Source organism: Podarcis gaigeae (assembly GCF_964106915.1).
Source record: "Podarcis gaigeae genome assembly, chromosome: 1".
Classification (NCBI taxonomy): domain Eukaryota; kingdom Metazoa; phylum Chordata; class Lepidosauria; order Squamata; family Lacertidae; genus Podarcis; species Podarcis gaigeae.
Window position 1 is genome coordinate 44,299,177 of NC_139678.1, and position 26,131 is coordinate 44,325,307.

The 26,131-nt window shown below is 42.7% G+C and overlaps 2 protein-coding genes across 3 annotated transcripts in view; both read right to left on the bottom strand.

The window, feature by feature from the left end:
• SPTBN5 (spectrin beta, non-erythrocytic 5) overlaps positions 1-26,131 on the bottom strand; it is a 110,072-nt gene that overhangs the window by 28,549 nt on the left and 55,392 nt on the right. For both annotated transcript variants that reach the window (XM_083746069.1, XM_083746070.1), the window contains exons 32-43: positions 25,943-26,122; positions 24,469-24,672; positions 23,995-24,144; positions 14,061-14,165; positions 13,245-13,430; positions 11,338-11,493; positions 10,495-10,686; positions 7,000-7,092; positions 3,387-3,505; positions 1,831-1,945; positions 638-751; positions 170-294 (exon numbers count right to left, since the gene is read on the bottom strand). In XM_083746069.1, coding sequence (XP_083602195.1) covers positions 170-294; positions 638-751; positions 1,831-1,945; positions 3,387-3,505; positions 7,000-7,092; positions 10,495-10,686; positions 11,338-11,493; positions 13,245-13,430; positions 14,061-14,165; positions 23,995-24,144; positions 24,469-24,672; positions 25,943-26,122 — 1,739 coding nt within the window. The remainder of the gene's footprint in view (positions 1-169; positions 295-637; positions 752-1,830; positions 1,946-3,386; positions 3,506-6,999; positions 7,093-10,494; positions 10,687-11,337; positions 11,494-13,244; positions 13,431-14,060; positions 14,166-23,994; positions 24,145-24,468; positions 24,673-25,942; positions 26,123-26,131) is intronic.
• LOC310848378 (uncharacterized protein) lies at positions 16,196-19,881 on the bottom strand. Its single transcript, XM_083747417.1, has 2 exons — positions 17,735-19,881; positions 16,196-16,353 (listed from the first exon to the last, which is right to left on the bottom strand). Exons 1-2 carry the CDS (start codon positions 19,176-19,178, stop codon positions 16,322-16,324), a joined length of 1,476 nt encoding a protein of 491 aa, XP_083603543.1. The 5' UTR covers positions 19,179-19,881; the 3' UTR covers positions 16,196-16,321.

The following is a 26,131-nucleotide window of genomic DNA, read 5'->3' on the forward strand; positions in this document are numbered from 1 at the left end:
AAAACATTCAAGAGTGCAACTCAAACTGGTAAGACGTATGGCCTAGAGGGAGTCCCAAGGGCTAGACAGAGTTCTAGAGGGCCACATTTGGCCCCTGGACTGGAGGTTCTCCATTCTTGGGATAACAATGCATACAGGATGGAGGTGGCCATGTTCTAAATATTTTTACCTTTGCTTGGTCTGGCCTTGAAGTCGTAGCCAATTGTCTTTCATTTCCTTTTGCTTCATAGTCAGTTTGTCGGTTATGGAAGATGGATTCCTCTTGCAAAGTGGAAAGGATTCTAGCTCCAGAGCCTGAAAGAACCATAAGCACACTGTATAATGGTCCCTTCTAAAACTTTTGATTTAGGACATTTATGCCCTACTTTTCTGTTCACAATATATAATACACAAAGAAAGACAAGAAAAATAATCTTAGTAATGAAACCATCCATGTAAGACCGCAAAGTAAACTACTGGGGACATAATATGGCAAAACTAGCCCCCCCCCAGGCCTCTTTACAACACCATGATCCATTGTAAACTGATGCGACATGATTACTGCATTAGCTTAAAATTGTCTGCAGGACAAATGTCAATGGATGTGTCCATATAGTATTTACCATTCGCATTTCAGGATATTAACTTTATTTTTTACCTCTATCTTGGATTGAATGACACCAGTTTCCCTCTCCATTTCTTCATGTTTTCGAATTAAGTTTTCTACACTTTCCAAATCTTTCCCATAGTCCAGTGTTTGTATCAGTGCACTCTTAAGGAAACAAGACATTTGTGGGGTGGGGGTAGGGGAAGGAAAGGAAAGGAAAGGAAAGGAAAGAAAATATCACAGCTCAGTTCTTTTAAGCACCTTCAACTTCTTTCATTTCTAAACCATTTTCATTCAGAATCTCAAACTGGTTTAAAGAAAAAGCAGCAAAACAAAAAGTATTATAAGACGTCATGGAATATGCACTTCATAGCATGGGTGTCCATAAAAAGCTAGCATCAATGGTTTGCAAACTCCAGTGTAAAAAGGTCGTCTAGTCATAAACAATGGAAACAAACCATCATTGGTGCCTGCCATATTGCAGGAAGAAGTTGACACTTTTAACCTGTCTTGAGTTCTCTCGGGGAAAATGGCAGGGTACAAATAAACATAAGGAACATGGGTGGCACTGTAGGTTAAAACCACAGAGCCTAGGACTTGCTGATCAGAAGGTCGACGGTTCGAATCCCCATGACGGGGTGAGCTCCCGTTGCTCGGTCCCTGCTCCTGCCAACCTAGCAGTTTGAAAGCATGTGTAAGTCAAGTAGATAAATAGGTACCACTCCGGTGGGAAGGTAAACGGCGTTTCCGTGTGCTGCTCTGGTTTACCAGAAGCGGCTTAGTCATGCTGGCTACATCACCCAGAAGCTGTCTGTGGACAAATGCCGGCTCCCTCGGCCAATAAAGCGAGATGAGCGCCACGACCCCAGAGTCGTCAGCAACTGAACCTAATGGTCAGAGGTCCCTTTACCCTTTTTACAAATAAACATATAATAACAACAATAATTTTGGATCATTTTATATAAACTGTAAAGTTTACAGAACAAGTTCAGTTTAAACTGAACCTACTTATGACAAGATATCTCTAGAGATTAGGCTATTTTGCTACTTTGTGGGTAACCCCAGTCACAAAGCAGAGAAGTACTGCAATAGCTGGGACTGCCAGCTCTCTTTTTCCACGTATTCCTATAAGAAAATGCTACCCCTGCATTTCTCTGTTTATTTGGGTCACTGGAATTTCAATCACTTTAGGGAACTCACCAAGGTGACAATAGGAATGGAAACTTGATAACAAAACAAATCACCTTTTCACTTATTCTTTCAGTGATATCGCCCATTTCTCTGATTAAACTATGGACCTCCAGAGCTCCTTCCAACTTCCTTCTATATGATTTGAGATCACCATGGAAACTGTTCCACCTATTATTAAAAAAAAAATCATTTTATTGGAGCAGATCACACTGTTCAAAGATGGGAGTTAGAAGCTGCTTTCAAAACCTGCACTTTGGTTTATGAGACCTCTCAGCCACTGCCCTGCTTTGCTTAGGTAGACGTTTAAACAATTGGAAATGAAGATATGTAAAAAGTGGTTAAGAGAAAAGTTGAAGAATACATGTGGAGTTATTAATTAAATGAAAGTTTTCATAATTATAACTTTTCTTGGTATGGGTGGCTTGGTGGCCTAAGTTTAGTTGTTCTAAGACAGAAGTTTCAAATTTTAGCCATAAGAAAATACATTTTAACAGCTTTATTCTGCAAAGTTATAGCCTATTAGAACTTCTCTATGGGATTTTGTTTTGTCTCTCCAAGCTGCAAGGTAAACTTAAGTTGCATTCATGAATCCAAAGAGGCTCTGTGGGTTATCTTTGGTCATGGCTGGAAACCTGCCAGATGCAGAAAGGAGCTGTCTTAGAAACAGCTTGAGAAAGTACAGTACATGGCTAGGAAGATAAAACAAAAAAATAAAAAATTCCTTCCAGTAGCACCTTAGAGACCAACTAAGTTTGTTATTGGTATGAGCATTCATGTGCATGTGCATGCACACGAAAGCTTATACCAATAACAAACTTAGTTGGTCTCTAAGGTGCTACTAGAAGGATTTTATTATTATTATTTTGTTCTGACTATGGCAGACCAACATGGCTACCTACCTGTAACTGGCTAGGAAGATATCATGCTGATTGATCTCCACTCATAATTTTATTGCCTTTTGTTGTTCACCACGTATCTCTCTGCCAAGCTTCGAGGTACTGGCCTAGAGACTAGTCTGACCTAGTACTGACACCACTGGCATCAGCATGCTAATTGGCTGCCAAGGTCAATTAGCAAGTCATGATGGGTTGTGCTCAAAGCATAGCAGGGTGCTGTGAAAGACAGCTTTGGAAATGTTGTCATAAAGGAAGCCTAACCACTTGGGAGTTAATAGGTATGACAGTGGACACTGATGACAATTGAAGATCATTTAACCTATGGAATAAACCTAGGTTTAAGAATGATGGTTGACTTCTCCTTTGGCGTACATCTTGTAGTTCGCCCCACAGCTTTATTTTCTTGCATTCCCCCTTCCCTTTGCTAAAAGCTAAAAACTCAATACAATCCCTGTGGAAAAAATGAAATCTTTGGACAGAGGAACTTGCCCAGTTGAACATCACATTTGTTCTAACACCACCTGTCCATGATTCTATGAAAGTATGGTTAGGATAGTGAGGAATGATGAAAATACATATATGTTAAGATCAGTCTTATCTCTTGTTTAAATCAGTGCAGGTGGCACTACCAATTCCTCTTGGGCCCTGAAGCTGTTCAGTTTTTATTGTCCTGCTCATCCCCCATGTGGACATCATTATAGATTCACACACACCTCTCATTCAGCTGCTTTCGGCGCTGGTATATTGTTTTCATCTCTTCCTTATTCTCCCTCTCCAGCCTCACAGCAAGGACATTGATGGCTTTGATGTGGGCATCGTCCACTGTCACTCCCTACATGACCAACACCAAGAGAAACAGCCAGCTTATATATAAACAGTTATTAAGTAAAAGTTATGTCATTCTGCCAGAGTATCTCAGTAATACAACCTCTGCTGTTCTGCTCACATTGCTGAATGAATGTGACCCTTGACAAAAGGGACAAACTAGACATAACATCATTAGTCACTGTATGAATGGTGTCTGGTTTGTTTTAGAGTAAACAGCAGATGCAGGCACTGGCAATCAAGATTGCAGTAGAGGGCTGGGAGGCCTTATCCCTTTGAGCCCTGCTATAGTCCTATTTTGATGCCCCCCCCCCCGCATTATTGCCATTTATTTTGTAATGGAAATTCCCATTGGGACCATTGCAAACAGCAAGCACAGGAAGAGGAGGAGAATGGTCATCCAGATAAAAATAACAGCAAGGGGTTGACGACTCCTACTGGGGCCTAATCTCAATTGGCCCCCAATGCCTGCAATTTGCTCTAAACAAAACATGTATGTGGTTGCTAAATGTGTGAATGGTGTTATGTCTTCTTTGGCCCAAAGGTGCAAAGGAGGAATCTAGCAGCATTGCCATAACATGGAAGAAACCAACTCAAATGGCACAGCAGACAGGCAACATCCCCCCCCATTTTAGATTAGACCGGGTAGTTTTGAGCCCTGTAAAACCACTTCAAGAGGAGGGCTGTAGGACTAGTCAGTGCCCACTCTTTTCTACATAGCTATTATCACTTCACAGTGAAAAACAAATCAGATCATATCCATGAATAACATTCTTCAGAAACCACTGCCTCCTGTCTGTTTCAATGCACCATGGAAATGAAAATATTTGCTTACAACACATCAAACACAGATTACATTGTGACGAACCTTTTCCTGGATCATGATCAATATCCAGTTCTGAAAAGTACATAGTTTCGAAGGCCAAACTGTTCCGTTGCGGTACTCAAATTTTCAACTTTGCAGTAAGTACAATAAACTCACACAAGGAGCAAGGAGCAATTAATCATGGGTTTAGCGGAGCCTTGGGGATGGGTAGGGATTAGTTAAAGAAGTATTGATTCCTTATGCACTGTGATACATACATACCACTATTCACTATTCATTCTAGGGTAGGCTCACATTTTAGACTCCATAGCTAAGCAAGTATCAAATGAGCAAAATAATAATATCTATTGTAGGCTAAGGGCTAACAAGTAGCAGCTGGAGATTGGAATGGGTGGTGATGGCAGCCAACAGTGCAGGAGGGGGGAAAGATGGGAAATATGGTGTAGAGGGATGGCAGCCACATTTGACCTTGCAGACATCACTTGTATAGTGTTTCAGGAAGATGTCTCATATGCCCATTAATACTCTGCATTTACACATATAGAAAAACTCTGATATGTGAAGTGGACCTCAGCAACAGAATCCAAGCTGGGAACCACCTTACTATGCAGAACCGACTACTGTACTTTCCAGAAGCTATTGGGAGCTATTTTTGTTTTGACAAGCTTTTCCAGCTGGATGAAAAGATCTTTGCCTTAAGTGTTAATTTTGTATAGTATTAAAAGTTCTATTTAGTTGTTTTTCCCTTGTACTGTATTGAACATTCTTTTTAACTCTGGCAAGTCACTATGAGATGCATGTAAAAGGTGAGCCATGAATGAATGAATGAATGAATAAATAATAAAAAAGTCTGGTAGCCTTGTTCTAATTAAGACATTAAAAAAAATGATCTCCATTCTCATCCCTGCATTATTTTATCATTGAGTGTCATGGATTTTATTGTTCTGCTATAGCCAACAGGTTTCTGTGAAAGGCATAAGGGACCAAGAAATGTTTAGCCTTGCCTGGTCTAGCTCTGCTGATTTCCTGCAGTTGAAATGGGACAGTTCTGCCCAGAACTGCCAGATCCATTTTCACTCCAATATTTTTGGGGAAGAGGGAAGCACTGTAGAAGGAAACTTAAGTTTGTAAAGATCCCAGCTTTCTAAGGGTTGTTATAGACACAATACAGATTTTCCTTCTGCCATTAGGAGCAAGAGGCCCATAGTACAAAGACGCTTGGATAACAGGAAGAACTCTGAGTGAAGATGAAAAGAAGGGAAGCCCCAGCAAACATAATTCAGCTTCAGATTGTTCCATTCACTTCCAAACCTCGCTTGCTAGAAAACTGAGGCTCTTCCCAAACTTTCTGTTTCTGTCAGAATTGATGCCATGCACTGGGGTTGTGAACTCTGTTTATGTCTGAAAGATGGCCACGCGTAGAAAACTGAAAGTGGCAGCTAATGGGCCATTATCACCACACAGCAACTGGCCACAAGTGCTCAACTCAGTTCAGTGCCAAAGTTAATAAAGCCCCAGGGAGCTATAAGTCAGCTCGGTCATGATGACTCAGCACCAGAGATGAAGAAACTGAGAGGTCACAGCAGAGAAAGATGAAACAAGCAGCTGTCATGTCACACTGCTTTGCTCAAAGTGTTACTATATTTTCTTAATGGCTTGTATTGTTTTGAAAGCTGATCTTGCCAGGCCCACATTATATTACATTAATTATATTATATTCAAGCAATTAAATGTATAAAGGAACGGTATACAATATTTAGAAATAAGAAAGAGTTTTGCCATGGTTAACTTGATTGCTAAATCCGATGTGTATAACACATAACCTGGTCTTGGTTATGACCAGTGTTTCTCTTGGCAAACGTGAAGTGTGGGTGATATCCTGACATCTGTAAGCATTCAGACTGCATGCATCTTGGAAGCCAGATCTGGCCAGGGCCCCTAGATTCATGTATGTGATTATTTTTGAAAATACAGGTACATGGTTGTATGGTAAAATACAAGTATATGGTAAAGTATGTCATACATACTTTATGCCTTTGCTGTAGGAAATACTGTTGTAATGTTGGTGCAACAAGTGGTTTTGCTGCACAAATGGTAGGACTTCCCATAAGTATCAAACATAGCTAGAAAGTCCACATTTGCCTATTTTGGGCATATATCTCACTTTGAACTCTTGGTGGTCATACAGTTTCTTGCAGAGGAGGAAAGGGTTTAATTCCTTGTTAGCCCCAAATGCTCAATGTAACGGGACTGCAACTTAATGCCAAAATTCCAGCCAAATGCTCAGTGTTCCACCATACAACTAAACATGACTGTCTGGATGGATAATTAGAATCACATTTTCATTTTCTTGTAGAAAATATGTGGTGGGTTTTTCACATAAAGTTTACATTCAGTTTAACATTTTAGCAAACATATGCTAGGCCCATAACTTTGTAGGTTGCTTCCCATTACAGCATAGCTGACTGATGTTGTAAGAGACACTGACGTATGTCAAATGATCTTTATGGCAAATAAGGTGGATTCAACCTTAAACAGGTAGACATAAGAACTACGCCAACCAATCTAGCATTGTATTAACTCACACTTGCAGCAGCCAAATAGGTCTGAACAGCTCGCTGAAAAGTTAGATGTTATCCAGCTGTGGAAGGTGAATCTGGAAATGTATCTCTTACCCCTGATGCTCCTCGGAACTCATTCAGCTTTTTCATCAGCTGCAGACAGTGTTCATAGTCATTCCCCACATCACCAATATTAATCATGACTTCCTGGGAAAAGATAAACAGTAAAATAGGCATTCCATTAATATCTCACGCACAATGCAGGTCCAGGGTATCAACAGATGACATCCATCACCTATCACCTGGGTATTTTCCCACTCTGTCCCCTATAAGTCATTCCCATTCTGAGAGTGGCAAAGACTCTCCTCCCTGAAAGAGAGGGGAGTGGTTGTGGGCGGGAGCCCGAGCACCGCCCAGCAGCGGGCGTTGCCCCCTGCCTCCAGCTCACCTGTCTGGCACTCACGCCCCCCCCGGTGGCCACCCAACCAGGTTCCGCGGTGGGGGCGTGTTCAGCAGCCTTTTGCTGCAGTGCCAGCCTTTCCCTGGCCTCATTCCTCATCGTCGTCCCGTCACGAGTCACCCACCCTCCACTCCCTTTTAGTTAGGGCTTAGGTCATTGGCCTTGCTATGGACCTTAGGTTGGTCGCCCTGGTTGCCCGGGGGGCCTGGTAGGAGTTTTTCCATTTGGCATTAGGCTTTTTGGGTTTTTTGCCTACCTCGTAGCAATCGTCACAACTTTTGTGGTATTGGTGGGTAGGTTAGGCATTGGAATAGGCGGTTAGGCATTGGAATAATGTGTTGTGGTGTGTCGAAGTGCTAGGTGTGGCCATTGCCTATGCCTTCAATTTTTAGGGGTATTCCGTTAAAGCGGGGGTCGGCAACCTGCGGCTCCAGAGCCGCATGTGGCTCTTTAAAGCCTTTGCTGCGGCTCCGGGGAGGAGGCGATGGGAGGAGGCGAGGAGCGGAGGCGAGGGGAGGAGGCGAGGGGAGGAGGCGATGGGAGGAGGCGAGGAGCGGAGGCGAGGGGAGTAGGCGAGGGGAGGAGGCGAGGGGAGGAGGCGAGGGGAGGAAGCGAGCGGCGGAGGCGAGGGGAGGAGGCGAGGGGAGGAGGCGAGGGGAGGGGAGGAGGCGAGGGGAGGAGGCGGAGGAGTTAGTTGCCTGAAGCCCCTTTTTAAACTTAAGCAGGGGGAAGTTTGGTGAATTGTTCTTTCCTTGGGGAAAGCAGGCTGCATTGAAAGGGGCCGTATACACTGGTCACTGTTTTGAAGGGGAGTGAAGAACACACACTCAAAAAAAGGTAACTTGTTAATTTTATTTCTATGAGGAGGAGTAATTCTGAGGGGTCAAACAAATGAATAATAAAAAGGTATTTTTATGACGACGAATGCCTCATTATTAATTATTATTTACATCAGCCACTGATTATGATTTATGGTACACTGGGGCCCTGATTAATTTTCTATGGCATTTTGGGGCATTGATTATTGGGCATAGCAAGTTGCGGTCGCGTGGAATTTGTGCTTTGTGACTGTTTGAGGTGGGTTTTTTTTCTTGGGAGGCTGGGCGGTGCGAAGAGAGGGAGGCTTGTGGTAGTGTCGGGGCTTGTCTCTAGCAAAGTAAGTCCTCGCCATTTGGTCACATGCGCAGCATTCTAGTTGTGGGGGTTAGGTGGCTTCGGCGCTCCAACGCTTGCTTTGCCGGCTGCTTTCAAAAGCGTCGGAAACAGCTGTGCTGTTGCTGGGTAACCGGATCGTCCCAGCAGCCATCTTATCTGCCCATGTGGTCTTCTGAGGCGGCCGCCATCTTACTATAGGAAATTCCACGTGGGAGTTAGTTGCCTGAAGCCCCTTTTTAAACTAAGCAGGGGGAAGTTTGGTGAATAGCTAACACTTTCCTTGGGGAACGTTATGCAACAGCTTATTGCTGGTCTTTCCCGCCTTTGTAAGCAGGCTGCATTGAAAGGGGCCATATACACTGGTCACTGTTTTGAAGTGGTATTTAATTTACTGGTTGTAAATTAAATATTTTAATTAGCTATTTGTCCTTTTTTCTTGAGATTGACAGCTGACTGCACGATCCTGTATATACAGCATTAAGGCAAGAAACAATATATACAGTGTTATATTTGTTTTAAATGTTGCAATGTTTTTGCAGCTCCCAGTTGTTGTTGTTTTTTTGGAAACGGGTCCAAGTGGCTCTTTTTGTCTTAAAGGTTGCAGACCCCTGCGTTAAAGGAATCTGGCGGTCATGTATTCTGTCTGATGCCTGCTTGGCGGGAGGCCATGGCACGACCCGCGGTGACAGCAGGGGTGAGCCTATAGTTGGATTAGCATCAACAGGTGATGAACCCCTGGTGAATAAACCCACTTGTTTCGATCCAATGCCTAAGCCAATACCTTTTCATTGCTGTAATCAATAAAGATGTGGCCTTTTCTAGCCCATTAACCTTATATCACGTGTCCTTGTGTCTTCATTTCACTTCGTGGGGGTCGGGCCCTCAAACCACAATATGCTTTTTACAGTATCAGGTAACATCCCGTGTGCTGTGTTACATTCTGTTCTGGTAAAGGTATTAACAGAACCCGATGTTTGATGCAGATGCTAATACAAAGGAGGACAACTGAATCCCCACTGTCTCAAAAGGCATTGGGTTTATGAAGCCAAAACAATAGAAGTCTAAGTCACAGTTATCTTTGATTAAAGCTTTGTGCCTAAGGATTTCCATGCATGCACTGTACTTATAGGAAGAGGTGCCATTTTCCATAACACAAATGAATTTCCAGCATGCTCCTGTAAGTAGCTGGCAAAAAGCTCCATATCCATCAGAAAATTCACATGACAGCTCTTTAGAGAAGGAAAATAGAGACCACTTCAAAACGGATACTTTTTGATTTGTTAAAGAGATTTCCCATATCTTCATGATGACCGTCATTCTGAATGTTCAAATGTGTGCATTTTGCACTTTTGAAATATAGCAAACATAATTATTTGTTGCAGGAAAGGCCGAATTCCTGGGAGAAGAGCTCTGTCATAAAACACTGTATACACATAACACTAAACCCATGGTCTGTTTAACAAATCATGAGTTGTTTCATGGATGAGCAAAGAAGCCATGGCTTGTTCTTCCAAAGTCTGGCTTGTTTTCCATTTTCTCTTGACTCATGCCTTGATGATGATCTACTGTGAGGTAGCCAAAGAAACCATGATTAAGCAAGGTTTTTGGGTTCAGATGCAACACCAAGCCATGGTTAAAACAAGCCAACAACAAACAATGGCTTCACTCATGGTTTGTTGGCAGAAAACAAACCATTAGTCTGCTGGGTTAGATAGTTAGGTTACATAAACCATGGTTTAGATTATGTGTGAAACAGGCCAGCATGTGTTTAAAAATGCATGTGCATGTTTGATCTGCATGCTAAACATACTTTATGCATTTGCTGTGGGAACACTGCAGAGAAATGTTCAAAAATAAATAAAACTATGTGACTCTTCTGTAGATTTTGCAACTACAGAAAACTTGTTAGCTATAAACGTATGAAAATGGTAATAATAGTCTACAGAAGAGTCACATAATGACTAGTTTGCAACTAGCCAGTAAAATTCACTGACCTTGTCTCTGATCCAAGCCTCTACATGGTCCACTTTCTGCAGAAATTCCAGGAAATCCCTAATGTCTTCGAGCATCTTTCCACGAGCAGCAACAGCACATTTCAGTGTCTCCCACCGTTCTTGAAGCAAACGAGTCTTACGACGGATTTCCCCTGATTTCGGGTGATTCTGGCACAATAAGGCTTCTCCTTGCTTCATGTAATTAGGAAATAATTAAATAAGAAGAAAAAGATGAAACACAATATTTCCATATGTTTCTAAGAAAAGCTCAACGCCAGGGAGATACAGGGCCAAACTATCAGGGATGTGGGCCTGTAATAGCAGGTTTCCTGCAGCAACAGGAAACAGGTTGGACGACACAACCATTGCAGATCCATATAGATTTATGACTCTGTGGAAGTGGATAAGGTTAAAAATGTGTGACCACATTTTTTAAAAAACAAACTGCTGTTGAGAGAGCCATTATTATTTATGAATAATTTCCAGAGGCTTCCTTATAGCTGCTGCTTCTTGTCAAGGACAAGGTAGAACCAGGAATTTGTACTTATTTGTATATTATTTTTTGCAGATGGGAAGAGAACTGGCCTTTCTCAACAGCAATTACCCTAACTACTGTTTATTCATACAGGCTGTAACCAAGCATTTTCAGTGCATGGAGACAAGAAAACTCCAGAGACCTGAAGAGATCTACACATTGGGGGATAACAATAACTTTCACTTCAAGGCTCTTCAATCTTTTTCTTCTTCGGTAAAAGGTTTTAAGGCTATTCCATCTTTTGATCTGACAGTTGCAAAAGGCCCCTATGGGACCTAAAGATCACAGCAGCTTCATTCAATACTCACCGTGTTAACAGTAGAAATTAGATCCTTGTGAGCCAGAATCTCAGCCTCAAATACTTGATGTTTCTGCAGAAGCTTCATTTTGTCACTCAGGTTGCTAAGATTTTGGAAAGATGGATCCTCCAGCTTTTGCATGCGCTCATCAATCCAGCTCTCTGCCTGTCACCAAAGAATCAGTGTGGTTAGTATTTCACACATATTGCTGTTGCTTTCTATGTAACACTGACATCCTTGTGTCTTACGTCACATGAATTTAACACAGTGGTTTCCCTATCAATCTAACTAACAAAGACAAAGATCACCCTAGTCATGTTCTGATAATCCAAGGGCATATTCAAAACAGGCTAAATTTAATGAAAAAGTAAAGTGAGAGTTGATCCTTGGTTGTGCTAACAAAAGTACAGATTCCTTCAGAATGGCAAATTTTAACTTCTTCATATCTCCATGGCAAGAATGGGGAACCAGTGGTGTAGCGTGGGTTGTCAGCACCCGGGGCAAGGCAAGTAATTTTCACCCCCTAACCCGTGGATTTGCGTCCCCTAACCCGTGGATTTGCGCCCCCTAACCCTAACCCCCAGATGTTGTGCCCGGTGCGGCCGGCCCCCCCTGCACCCCCCACACTACGCCACTGTGGGGAACCTGTGACACACACACACACACATGCACCACGACATATTATTGGACTTAGAGATGTCAGAGAACTCTGATAAAAATAGAAACAGGGGCAGATATTGCTCTTGTTTGCTTATTTGTCTCATGTCCAGAACAGAAATCAATCTAGCAAACACAAGAGGTATTTGTTGTCTTTTTGCTTTCACATTTGCATTGTGTTTCCTTTACAGTGAATGAACAGGGTAGAACAACACATTGACAGTGTAACTTACCTAATTAATAATATAAACTACCTAAGTTACATAATTTTGCCACACTAGTCACTGAGACAAATAACCCAGCTTCTTGTGTTAGATGAATGGCAGCTGGACAGAAATAGTGCTGCATGAAGGCAATACAGGGTGGAACAGAAAACAATGTCTTATTACGTCCCTAGTTGGACTACAGTTCCCATCATCCCTGACCATTGGCCATGGGGGCTGGAGGAGATGTGCACAGCTTTTCCATACCTGCTCTATGGAGTTCTCAGACTACTGATACAGCTGGTCCACATAGCAAGCCATTCTATCAGAAAATACAGTAGCCATTGGGCGATTGCTGTGAAATTATGTTCAGCCTCCTGCTTTTCATCCAAAGGGCCATAACCATCTGGGTAAGGCCAATGATGTGGATCCAATTAATGGAATAAAGGTAAAAGGACCCCTGACCATTAGGTTCAATCGTGACCAACTCTGGGGTTGCGGCGCTCATCTTGCTTTATTGCCCGAGGGAGCCGGCGTACAGCCTCTGGGTCATGTGGCCAGCATGACTAAGCCGCTTCTGGCGAACCAGAGCAGCACACAGAAATGCCGTTTACCTTCCCGCTGGAGCGGTACCTATTTATCTACTTACACTTTGACGTGTTTTCAGACTGCTAGGTTGGCAGGAGCTGGGACCGAGCAACGGGAGCTCAACCCGCCGCAGGGATTCAAATCGCCAACCTTCTAATCGGCAAGTCCTAGGCTCTGTGGTTTAACCCACAGCGCCACCCGCATCCCTAATTAATGAAATAGACACCCCCAAACCTAGCTGGGTGGTCATTCTGTGTGATTGGCCCTCCCTAGATGGTTATCACTCTTGAAATGTTACAGGAGCATCATGGGATGACCTCCCCTACCCCCCAAATGTGGCTCTCATAATGTAATACTCTTTATTATGTACCACATTTATGCACTACCATGGGTACATGATTAATAGAATTGGGCTTTACGGTACTTGGGAATTACAAAATGTAATCTTGGCAATAGCATCATTCTCACCTCTGACAGATTTTGGTAGAAGAGAGCCAGCAGAAGGGCTATCTGCAGTTTTTCTTGCCTATTTTGAGAGAGATCTTTGATGCATCTTCTTCTCTCTAACACGGCATTCAGCTTAAGATCAATCTGTTTTCTATCCAGTTCACTGTCCTGCTGCAGTCTTCTTGACTGTTCCTGAAGAGACAATTCCTGAGAAGGAAACAAGCCTAAAATCAAAGCTGTGCGTTCATGTGATATACATAATCAATCAAGGGTTCCTGTTCTGTTCACAAAGTATTATTTTTTTCTACTGGAAGAAAATATAGATGCAAATGAGATCCTTAGAACTGCAAGTCTGAAGTTCAACCTAATGAAATTGGAGGGAATCAGAAATGTTGGCTGCTGTGCCAGTAAAAATAATGTATTATACCAGTGCTATTTTTCAAGAAAAATAGGCACTGGAGCTCGCCATTAACATCTCCTTTGTTCTCTTAGAATAGCAATGGCGCCTACCCGAGAAGTGTCAGAGCTGAGCTCCGGCTGAAAAACGGCCTTATTACCAATCCTAGGGCTATACCTGTTGAAATTATTTTGTCTTCCCTCAAAATTTAGCAGATGTTTTGTCTCAAGAATAACTTCTAAAGACACTGAAAAAAACGGACCCCCCAAATGGTGGCGTGAATCAGCTCTTGTAGCCATGATTCTGATTGTTTTCACTTAGCACAGAAATTATTCCAATTATCTTAACCAGTTCTTAACCAACTCTTAAGAACCAAACTGGGCATTTGCCTATAACCTAAATACACCTTCCTTTAAGGTCAGGATCGTATAAGTGTTTACCTTTTCAACATGAGAGGCCAGAAGCTTCTCAAAAGCCTCGTGTTTCTTGATCTGCTGCTCCACCTCATCTACTGTGCTCCCAAAGTCACTGCTTTTCAAATATGTCTGTGAATAATGAAAATCACTTTTGGTTAAGATTGTTATATTTGGGACATATCTTGTTACTTCCCTGAATGTGTGTCACCAAAGGCTAGGTGTTCAAAAGATTCCAGTAACCTCAGATTATATATTTTCTAAAGAACATACGTATATAGTTTTTCCGATCCATTGAAAGAGTAGGGACCTCTGGGTACTCCTTGGAAAACCCCCACAACCTATCTTTTCTGAGACTATTTAAAATGAGGAACAAGAAATGTCTCTCATCACTCAGTGGAACGCTGGCATGGAGATGCATATTAATGTAAAGGCATAATTCTTCAAATAACACCTGCAGTGGAATAGCAGTAGGCGGTAAAAGGGTTGTAAGATGGTAAGGTGTCACTGTACTACATTTTGTCTTTTGGCTAAAACGTCTTCAAGGGATAAGGAATGTTGAGGAATGAGAAGCTGTCAGGTTGTATTCATTAACAAACCTGAAAGCATAGTTTTAAAATAAAATGAAGATTGCACTATTCGTCAAATCAATCACTCAGTGAGGCCATTTTAGCTGCATTGCTTGCTCAGGGAAATTTGGATGCCTGGAAGTTACAGTAGCAGATTTGTTGTTTGAAAATGTTATTTAGCTGCTGCTATTTTTCAAAGTCTACCTACTTTCTTTTCTGATAGGACATGAAGTTGCACTCGTATGACTCAAAGGATGCATAACAGCATCTGTCTGAAGGTATATGAGTGATAGACACAAAAGTATGGCAGTATGAAAGTGCCCTTTGGAGCCTGATGTTTTATAGTTTTACATCTAAAACTCCAGTTGTATGTGGAAAAGTCAATTGCAGATGGACTGCTGGTCTAGTTAAGCAAAACTTAACCGCTACCAGCTTTATACGTCTGTGGAATTTTAAATGTCACACTGAATGCTGTCAAATCTCTGTTGTTACTAAACATTGCATGGCTTCTGCTTGACCACAATTGCGTCAAAACAAGATGAGCTACATTAGCAGTAGCTCAGTTTTATACAGCTTGTGGCCTGGCAAGTTGAACGCAGTCCATCAGCAATATATTATGCTCCTCTTGATATCGTCTGCTTTTTGCACTCCCTAACAGCATGCAATGTAAACAAGGGATCTATTGAATCCTTGGCAGCCAGCCATACCTGGTTGGTGGGCTGCATTTGGCTTGATACAGACCACAGGTTGTGCAAGTCTGCAGTAATAAATCTAGCTAGTGTTGATGACATGCAGAAAAATGTATTTACTAAGTTGTACTCAATAACAGGAACGGATTCAGCTAGATCCTGTGCATGCTCACTTGGAATCCAGTCCTGCTGACTTCACTGAAACTCAGGAGCTGTACACTAAATCTAGTATTATATCAGATTGAGGGTGGAATAAGGCACATATTGATATTGTAAGATGCATTTTTAAAATGTAAATATGTGTGATTTTATTACTATTATTATACAGCTTAGCCCCCAAATAGGCTTCTAAGCAGTTTGCTGACATAAAAACCAGTTACATAAGCTTTAAAATTTAAGGATTAAAACATAAAATTAAATTAAACTACAGAATAAAGCATTTCCATAAAACACTAAAATTTACTTCCACAACATATCCACATCAGCATGTACCTATGATTAAAGACTGCATAACATGTTGCCATTTTCCTATACAGAAATAATATTTGCACCATAACTATCCAGCTGATGTGAAATGCAATAAATATTCACAGAGCAGCACTTTACACATTATTATAAATGGGATTTCCCACTCGCCCCCTGCTCCCCACTTTCATGGTTTTCAGATGCCATTTCATCTGAAGCTAAGTTTATAATGTGCTTGTCTGGAATAAACATGTGAGCTTTCCACATAACGATGGGCGGTGACTCAACACATGTATTGGTCCTGCGTGTCAGCCCTGTCCTAACACTCCACACACAGTGCCTGCAAGTGTATAAACAGTATGCACATATGCTGTGGGCATGGGGTTTATGCCCTTTTATTTTTTCAGGGTACAGGCCACATATTGAAAGCCTACCTGCATAAAAGCTTGCATGCCTTTAGGGTCTCTGTGCAGAAAGCCATATGAATGTGTAGAGCATTGGGACGTGGTAGTGAATGAGATTCCGCTTCCTTCCCGCTTTCCCTGCATCCATTCATATAGCACAGCTATTTGCATCTGGCTTTGGGGCAGGGCTTTCCTTGCTCCATTCCAGGGACCACAACAACAGAATTAGGTTTCAATAAACACGCCGAGTCACATTTTTCTGTCATCATAAAAACATTTATTTCTGAAACATTTTTCCCAGGAAAATGAAATATTCTGCAAGGTATGGCATGGTGGCAATGGCAAGATGCTTGCATCTTGAGCCTATGTATAGAGATGTAGAATGCAGAGCCCCAGAATCATGACCTAAGATTACATTCTACCCTTTTGCCTCTCTGCTAGTCTCACTATGAAAACATTATGGAAAAAGACATAAGAAAAATCAGGTGATACTCCCCCCCCCCCAAAACACACACACACACACACACACCAACCTTTTTCATAAGCAATGACAAACATAATGAGATTACACAATGGACTATGGATGAGTAGAAATGTCTTTTGGTTTGGGGCTTTTCAACAGGTTTTAGATCATTTCAGCTGAATCCTGAACCTTTCCAGCAGCCACTCAGAGTCCAATGGTAAAGGTGGGTTGTTATTTTTAAATTCCAGCTCCCAAAATGCTAGCTTATATGCAAGGAGTCGGGACACTTGCAGGCAAAAGAAAATGGTGATGTTCTTTTTAAATTTTCATAATGACCCCCATCAACCAGGCTAGTAATGAAATTAGCGTGATATAAATTACCCACCACCACCAATGATAAAATGACCAGTTTTCAGGTCACACACCCCTTTCTTCAGTTGGCTGACAGGCTAATATAGCATGTACAGAAAGAAAAAGAAAACTTCCCAAGCACTTTAGCTTTTAAAGCATCCAGACTTCTTTTCAATTATACCATTTAATGGGTATCTGGCAGAACCAGAAACTGATGGGATGAGAGACCCTGTCAGTAGTCAGGCAGCTTTCAAGCCACATTTTAGTCAGGGGAAATTCAGCCATATGAGCTGAGTTTTGACATAACCAAACACACGAAAATATTTTTCACTTAAAACTCATATTTTTGGGTCGTTCTTACAACCCACATTTGTTTTGTTCCTGGTGAAAGCTAGAAGAAGTAAAATTCAAGCTGCAATTGACAAGTTAGCATTTAAAATTAGGAACACAGACAAACCTATCTAAAGAAAGGAGTGAATGTGCCCCCACAGTCTCATGGTTCATACAAAGAAACAAAGAACTCCACTTTAGGAAAACAAAACAGAATTACATTGGGTCGCCTTCTTCACCACTACCAGAAAAAAGCAACAGCAACAAAGAACAACAGTTGAACAGATAATAAATTCAATTTAAACATAAAAAATCATGGTTATGCTTGCTTTCATAGGTTTCTAAAATGGAATGGAAATCTTCACCACTCTCCGCCCAGCTCCAAAGGAAGCAATTTTTACAGAGATAGATGGACACCATGCACTCTCACCAGTTCTGTGGGATGCTGTACGCGCCTGCATGTTTGTCACAAGTGTATCTTGATCCGCATTCCTTATAGTGTTTGGCTCCTTAGAAGGTTTTGACTGTGAATTCGCATCATATTGTTGCAAAGGTTGGAATTCAGGACAGCAAACAGGGTTTATTGACAGTGAGAAGCCAGAGCCAATATAATCTGTTTGGAACGCTGAAACACCTGTGTTTGAACCTGATGCTCTGATGAAGACCGAAGGAGCTGGGTTTTTCCTGAATTCCTTTATCACTTGAATAGGGAAGGATGTCCAAGGGGTGGCAAGTATAAGGGTTATTTTGGAAACCTTATGGCAATCTGGAATTATCCTAGTGCTGGAGGTCCTCCCAAACTCTTTGCTGGTTGAATGACGGTTCTGAAAGACAACCAAATCAGGATCTAAATGTGCATTTGCAACAGTCCTTTTGCCAACAGGATTATCTCCTTTAGACATTGTAGTTGGAGATAACCATATCTCTCTGGAAACTGTTTGCTGGGGAAGACCAGGGCACTTAGCCGTGGAGGTGACATGAAGCTGTGTAATCTGAAGATCTGCAGAGCTTCTTGAGGGGATGGCTTGATGGGTCATCTGAGGACCTGTTGCAAGACTGGAAGATGCTGACGACATGTTTTTTCGACGAGGTAAAAAAAGACTGGAATAACCATGGCTGCTGACTTGAGAAGAAGTCCTAAATGGCTTTACTGCTATACTGCAAGTTGAAATATAAAGCTTTACTGAAGCATGGAGATCTGGAAGCTGAGCTTTGCATGGGCTGTAACCATGCCGGACTGGCGGCTCTGAACTACAAGGTGTCAGAGCTGTATGTAGCTTTTTGCTCTGAGTTGGAATTGCACACAGAGAAACATCCAGACGTGATGTCCAACATGGTAGAGCTGTGGAAGCAGCAGCAGGTGGGAAAGGTACTGCAAACTGCATGGAACCAGTGTGATCAGTCAAAGAATGGCAAGCACTCCAGTCACATCCTGAGCACTGCTTGCTGGAGATGAGCGATGACTGGGCACCAGCACTGCTGTAACCATTGTACTGAGGATCTCTGTGAAGTGCAGGGCATGCCGACTTAATGCCAGGAGGATTAACACAACTGTTGTCTTTCCCGAAACCATTCCCCTTATCTGTATGTGCCAAGACTATATCCAGCCTTGAGCTGTAAACCTCAGAAGATATCGAGTGAGACGGTGAGATGTCATTTCTTGGCAAGGTATCTGCGGGTGATGGATGAGTTGGGAAATACCAGGCTGAGTCTGATAAAATTGCTGCTGGTGGCATCCTCTGGAAAGAGCTACCCCAGACAGCTGATTTGGGTGCCAGCGATGGGGTCACTTGACTGGAAGACAACATAACTTCCACAGTTGAAATATAGATGGGTGTGGTCGAAGTCTTGCTGCGATGGTCCGGGCATGACATCCTGCAGTTTTAATCCTAAATTCGGAAGACCAAAGCTGGAGACGCTTCTGTGCTCTGTATTTTAAAGCACACTTTTCATCCTTTTTCTGTTGGCACTGGAAATTTCCATTCTCTCTTGAGTGTGAAGGAGAGATGAAGAGCAAATAAATATTTCTCCAAAAAAAGAAGTGATACAGAATCTGTAACTGAATGAAGAAGGAGAAGCAGTAGTCCTTCAGCACAACTGGCGGTATTTATCCTGTGTGCAGCATGCCAAGAGAGTGCAGGAAGCAGACAGAGAGATGAACGAGAACGAGTCTCTAAACTAGTAGCGATGAGGCAGAAGTCAAACCAGAAATGCTATTCAAAGACGGATGCTGACCTTATTACAATTTCTCCAGATAAACGGATTAAGCGCCTAGCTCACCAGCACTTCCATTGCCTTGAGAACAGCAGATCGTAATGTGCTCTGCTGTTGTTAAAAGCAAGAGAGCTGTATTCCTCTCCCTCTCTCAGTCACTGCCTATCTGCACTCAGAATAGCAGGATCTCTGTTTAACAGGTCGTAGAAGAATTTCCTACAACCGTTCCAAGTAATGGCACACCAGAAAGTCAGTAATAAAAAAGATAGATGTTTGCCTAATTTCCTCCATATGTGCTCTTATTTACTTTAGAACTAAGCAATCCTAGGCTAAACCTTGCTGAAATCCTTCGAAGGCTTAAGTAACTTGGATGTAACCTAAGATGCTGGCACGCAGTCAATACCGTCACACTGGCACAGGGAACGAATGGGGGAAAGTTCTCTTTCAGAATACTGCTGAATGCTTTTCACTATACACCACAGCAGGGGTAGCCTCTGTATCAAGGTATGCACAGCACGGCCCACGTGCAAAATGATGAACAGCTTGGGCTCTGCTTGTATCTACAGTGATTATTTTAAAAAAAAAACCCTATTCACATTCATGTGACTGTGTTTGTGACACCATCAACACCCCCTACCAAAAATACAGAGAATGACACATTGCACACTGCCGAGTCAGAATGGTTTTCAAAAAGAGGATCTCTTGAGCCAACCAAAACTATCAACCTTTCTGCTAAAAGTAACTAGGAAGTTCCACCTGAAGCCTTTGTGGATGCAGTGAGAAAATGCAAATGCCGTATTTTTCGCTCTATAGGACACACTTTTCCCCCTCCAAAAATGAAGGGGAAATGTGTGTGCGTCCTATGGAGCGAATGCAGGCTCCTTGGCTTCGCCGCAACGCGCCTGTCCTGGAAGCCGGAGGAGGAACAGAAGGTCTCCTTCTGTTCCTTCTCCAGCTTCGCTGAAGGGCACTGCGCCTTCTCCCTCTCTGCGCAGCGCCTCTCCTGCGCAGAGAGAGAGAGAAGGCGCAGCGCACCTTGAGCAACACGCCTGTCTAGCGAAGCCAGAGGAGGAACAGAAGGGTCTCCTTCTGTTCCTCCTCCCGCTTCGCAGCAACGCGCCTGTCCTGTGAAGGAGGGGTGCTGCGCAGAGAGAGAGAAGTTGCAGTGCCCCTTCAGCAACGTGTCTGTCCTGGCTTCTGCTTTAGCCTTACGCAGCCTCTTTGGGCAGGGGGAGCCTTCATCCCGCTGCCCTGAAGAGGCTTGGCGCGGTTACCCCAGAAGCCAGAACAGCCACACGGTATCCCAGAAGCCAAATCCCTCTTGCTGTTCTGGCGTCTGGGGTTCAGAATAATTTTTTCTTGTTTTCCGCCTCCCAAAACTAGGTGCACCCTATGGTCCGGTGTGCCCTATGGTGTGAAAAATACGGTATTTAAATGCAACTTGGTCCTTCTAATGTGGGGTGGGGGCAGGGTGGGGCGGGTGGAGTCAAGATCATATAACCAGGACTGGTTCCCCTCCCCCCAATTTCAGTTGTGAAAGAACATATTTTTTTACTTGACAAATGTCTAGCATCCTGAGAATGCAGTCCTAGTGAAGTCTCAAAGGAGAGCAGTGTGAGAGCAAGGCTAGGGCCTCATACCTTCTCATTACTCCTCATCAGTTCCTTTCACCAGTCTTGGAGCATATTATGTAACTAACCGCTGCTATCAGTTTAAATAGCTGCTTCCTTCCCAAAGTAAGTAGCAGTTTGGGGGGATTCTTGCCAGGAAGGAAAAGGTTAATCCTCATCTAACTGGGTGGTTATCCTAACCCAGACAGAGGGCCCTGAGGCTCTTTAAAACAATAATCTCAGGATGGCAACATCCCCACGAGAGAGATAAAAAGAACAACTCAGCAAGTCTAATGACTAGCATAGGGTTCTCTACATAATGTAGCAAATAATAGCATTAGTATCATTGGGGGGGGGTTTCCAATCCAATTCAAAAGTTCAGGTTTGTAAAATGGAAATAAAATAATAAACCTGACAGAGGCAGTGTTGCAGCTATCAAACCATCTTGTAATGAGACCCTCACGATAAGACTAGACTGACCAGACCGATCTGGGTCATGATCCAAACTGAATCTGGTGAGTCCTCTTTAGCATCCAAGTTCTATAAACTCCTCATCATTCCCTAGGCAGAGGTAGAGCTAATGGAAAAGTAGGGTTTTAAGTGATACACCATGTGTTCATTGCATTTTGCAGCAAAGGTCCAACATGGTGAGTTGTATTAACATGGCATCAATGGCATGAGTATGTTAAATACATTAGCAACAGAATAAATAGATGAGAATGCGGAAAAAACATGGCATCAGTGAGCAAATGCCCTATTACATCCTTAGTACGTAACTGTTTAGGAACTTTCCACAAAACGTTCCACACTTATAAGTCTGGAATGTGCAAAAGCTTCTCTAAGAAATGTTTCTCGTTTTATCAAAACTGTTTTGGCTTCCTCTGAAATTCCTCAGATGTTTCGCCCGAGGGGAAAACTTCACTTTGAACCCTGTGAAAACTTTTACGTACAGATGTAGTAGGTTTCAAAGTCACCACCCCCTGTGAATCATAAAAGGGTACATTTTATCTAATAAACACTCTGCATTTGAAGGTAAGTTATTGGCTAAGTCTGATCAGTAAATGCCGATTAGTGTGACACCATTAATATATCTATTTTTATGCACGCCTTCTCTTATATGTATTTTTGTAAACATTGTTTGGTTGGAGAACTTCATTGAAACATTTGGATAAGTGCAAATTTCAAAGGACAGCTGTGTTTTGGTTCTCATATTCTTAGGGAAAGTCTGAATTTGATACATTTGCCTCTAAATGCAAACTGAATTAATTTTTTCTCCCCCATTCCCTAGAGACAGTCTGCCCTTAACCATCACTGGGATGCTGTTTCTGCTAAGGCAGGGTTTGGGAAAATGTGGTGCTCCAGAAGTTGCTGGACTACAAGGTGTATTATCTCTGACCATGCTGGTTGGGGGTTGATGGAACTGCACTCCAAAAACATTTGGAGGGCTGCAGGCTCCACATAACTTTCTAAGGGCTGAGAAAAGGCAAGGAACAGTGGGGCTCATGCAGCCCAACCAGAGGCATCTGGTGAAACATGGGTGGTTTCCTATTCTTTCCCTGGCAGAGCCCTGCAGCCACTGCTGGGCCACTTCCACTACAGATGATGTGATGATTTCAGTGTATGCATAGGCACAACATAAGTTATTATGCTTAGGAATTGGAGCCTTGACCCATTCCTTCTAGGGATGGTGCTAGACTGGGTGAGGCAACTGCTGCCTGTCAGATTCAACATTTCCAGAGTTGTAGTTGTGTTAAGTTTCCTGAGGCATAAATGCCCCAAAGCTTTATGCTAAAGGCGAAGGGGCCCTCAAGACCCCTAATGCCCAGGAGGACTGCCTGCTGAGGGCCTGAAGGGCCCTGCCCTTGCCTCTCTCCTCCTGGCTTGGGGCGGGGCTTGACAGGCTTCACAAGGACTGTGGTTGCTGCTCAACAGAGAGGGCTCTTCTTTTAAATTGTTTTTAATTTTTATCTGTGTTGTTTTAAATGAGACTATCTTGGCTGTGAGCCCCGGAAGACCTGCACCCTGCCTTGCTGGCCCTTTCCCATCTGGCCTGAGAGAGTGGAGTGCTGACTGACTCCAGCTACAAAAGCTGAGGCTGTTGAACAGATTCTTGGGCTGGAGTATTGTTTATGGGGAGTTGAGAGAACTTGTTGCTGTTACTGATATTGTATCTTTAGTTTTAGATCTTATGATTTACGTGGAAATTGTTTCCATTTGGTTGTGTACTTTTTGATGTGTTTTATTTATTGTTTATGACTTTTGTTATGTTTGTAATTATGTAAATATTGTCATGTTGTAAGCCGCCTTGAGCATAGTTTCAACTATGGAAAGTTGGCATACAAATAAAATGATGATCATGACTAGGCATTGTTATTGGTGCTCATGGTGCCTTGGTCAGTGGAGGTGCACTAGGGATGGGGAACTTCTGGTCTGTGGGCCAAGCTTGGTCCACCAGGCCTCCCTTTTGGCCCACTAGGCTATTTGGGGCAAGTGATGATTGAAAGATGAGCAGCCCTGTCCACCTGCCAGGGGTGTGGAGATCTGACCCTATGGCCAGAAGAGGTTCCTCACCTCTGAGGTAAGCCATAGCCATTGTGGATAGCCATTGATAGCCTTATCTTCTTTTAAAGTCATCCAAGTTAGTGACCATCCCTACTTCTCAATGGAGCGGATTCCATAGTTTAATTATGCACTGTGTGACTGATTTGTTAAGTCTTTCAGATACCACGAGATTCTGCTGTTTTATGTCCAACATTGCCACCACAAGCATGTTTGTGTGTGTGTGTATGTATATACAAGGGAGATGACAAGGCTTGCCTCATCCAGCTCTTCTTTGCATCCCATCATATTGCCACCGTTTACCTACCTCTTGTGAGTTTGAGATATTTTCTAGGTGCTCACAGCCCCTGTAAAACATCTGCAGAAGGTGGATCTTCTCCAGCCATTCCTTCTTCTCTGCCCACTTGTGGTACACGTTGTCCTTTTCTTCCAACAGTGCTTGCAATGTGCCTTGGATCTGATATAAGCAAACAACAGAAAATGTCCATGATAATCCACAAAACAGCGTGAGTGATGCTTGTTATGTGTCAGACTTGGCTATGCTACTAGGGCTCAAGATTTTTATAAAAAGGAAACAACTCTCTGTTTTCACAAACCTGGATCTGGATATGTTTCAGTAACCCATTTTCCCTCTGAGGAACATTCAGTCATTATGATTATATCTTTACTGATGGTTTAATTGCAGCACATACACAAAAGGGATAACTGGTTAGGAAGGCAACCTCTAGAAACACTGGTGAGCAATGTGCATTGATGATGAGTCCACATTATGCCTACGTACGTCTTTCGTTGGCATTTTCTGTTCCAGCAGCAGTTCTTGTCCTAGCTGTAGCACACGTTCATACATGTCATCACGGGCCTCAATCTCTGCCAACAGCTGCTGGTGCTGAGTCAGCTTCAGGTCACTAGTAGATATGTCTCGAATTTTGTCCTCCATCATCATTTCTCTCATCATTTCTGATGCCCAGGAGGAATAGTCTCGTGCCTGAAAGCCAAGACAAAAATAAAAGATGAAGGCCAAGGATTATGGATTGTATCCACCTGTGCCATGCTCAGACCCACTGAAAACAATGGGAGTATCTGAAGTCCATTGATTTCAATGGGTCTACTCCCAAGTAGGATTTAACCCCTATAGCATGGATTGGCAATGTTGAATAAATGGATGGGAAATGAAAATGACAGCTAGAATAAACCACATGTGGCTGCTTGTGGCACTGATGAGTTTCATAGCCTGCTGCTGGAAACAGACATCCCATTCTTTACATGGAACTTTTGTGGTCACTCTGTTTTGCTCAAAGTATGCTCTTGCAGTTTCTCTGAAGCCAGAACTAGGAAGGGGTGTCCCTAGACTTTTTACAGATAAACACCAATGTTAATGTCATGACGTGCTGTTCCACAGAACACACATCTTGCTAAACAATATGCAAGAAGTGCATCTCTGTATTTTTACAGTGATATTCTGGGATTTTCTGTTTGCAGTTGTGGGAATAGATAATCCAGTTTTCTTTTCTGATCCACTTAAAATTTCTAGGAGATGACTTTTGCTCCATGAAAATTGTTTGTCCATCCGTTTCTTTCTCTGTATACATATGAATGTGCGTTCTCTACTGATTGCCACTGGTGTGCAACCTTTGACTGCCTGTCTAACACTTGCATGTTATTCTCAGAGGCCAAACACTGCATTTCCTTTGCTATAGAGCATACACCAGTGCTTTTTATTTTTATTTTAAAGAAAAAAGTGGTGATACTCACCAGGAAGTTGTTACAATAAGTGCCACACTTTTAACATTTGAAAAAAGTGCCGTACTGCATATCCTTGAGTACCCCCAGAAAAAAAGCATTGAGCATCATTGATATAAGCATGTATAGGCCTCATGATCTTCTCTGTCCCCTAAAGCAACCCTTACATGTCTCCTAATGCAGATTACAGTGGTACGTCGGGTTAAGAACTTAATTCGTTCTGGAGGTCTGTCCTTAACCTGGAACTGTTCTTAACACTTTAGCTAATGGGGCCTCCTGCTGTTGCCACTGTTCTCATCCTGAAGCAAAGTTCTTAACCTGAGGTACTATTTCTGGGTTAGCGGAGTCTGTAACCTGAAGCGTCTGTAACCCGAGGTACCACTGTACTGCATTAGATATATTAATACACCTACCTATTAACTCTGTGAAATCAGGTTTTTTTGTGTGTAATTGAGAAGTGTGGAAAGAGTCTGATGAAAGATTGACTTCCATTTCTACCACACTGAAATGCTCACCTGTGTTTGAAAGTGGTACAGTCTGCAGGCTTGTTCCAACTGCTCCCTGCATTGCTCCACTTTGCACCTCAAGGACTCCCAGTTCTCTACCACTGCCTGCTGCTTTCCTTGTATCTCCTGCATTTGACTTTCGTAGCACCGGCAAAGCACGCCATCTGCAGCATCAATCAGTTCTTGCAGCTGCAAAAA

Excerpts from the sequence above, each read along its gene's own strand:
- LOC310848378 (XM_083747417.1), bottom strand. The coding sequence starts at position 19,178 with ATGTCATGCCCGGACCATCGCAGCAAGACTTCGACCACACCCATCTAT. Across the intron at positions 16,354-17,734 it reads TACAGCATCCCACAGAACTG|GAAAGCCCTGCCCCAAAGCC; the intron begins GTGAGAGTGCAT and ends GAATGGAGCAAG.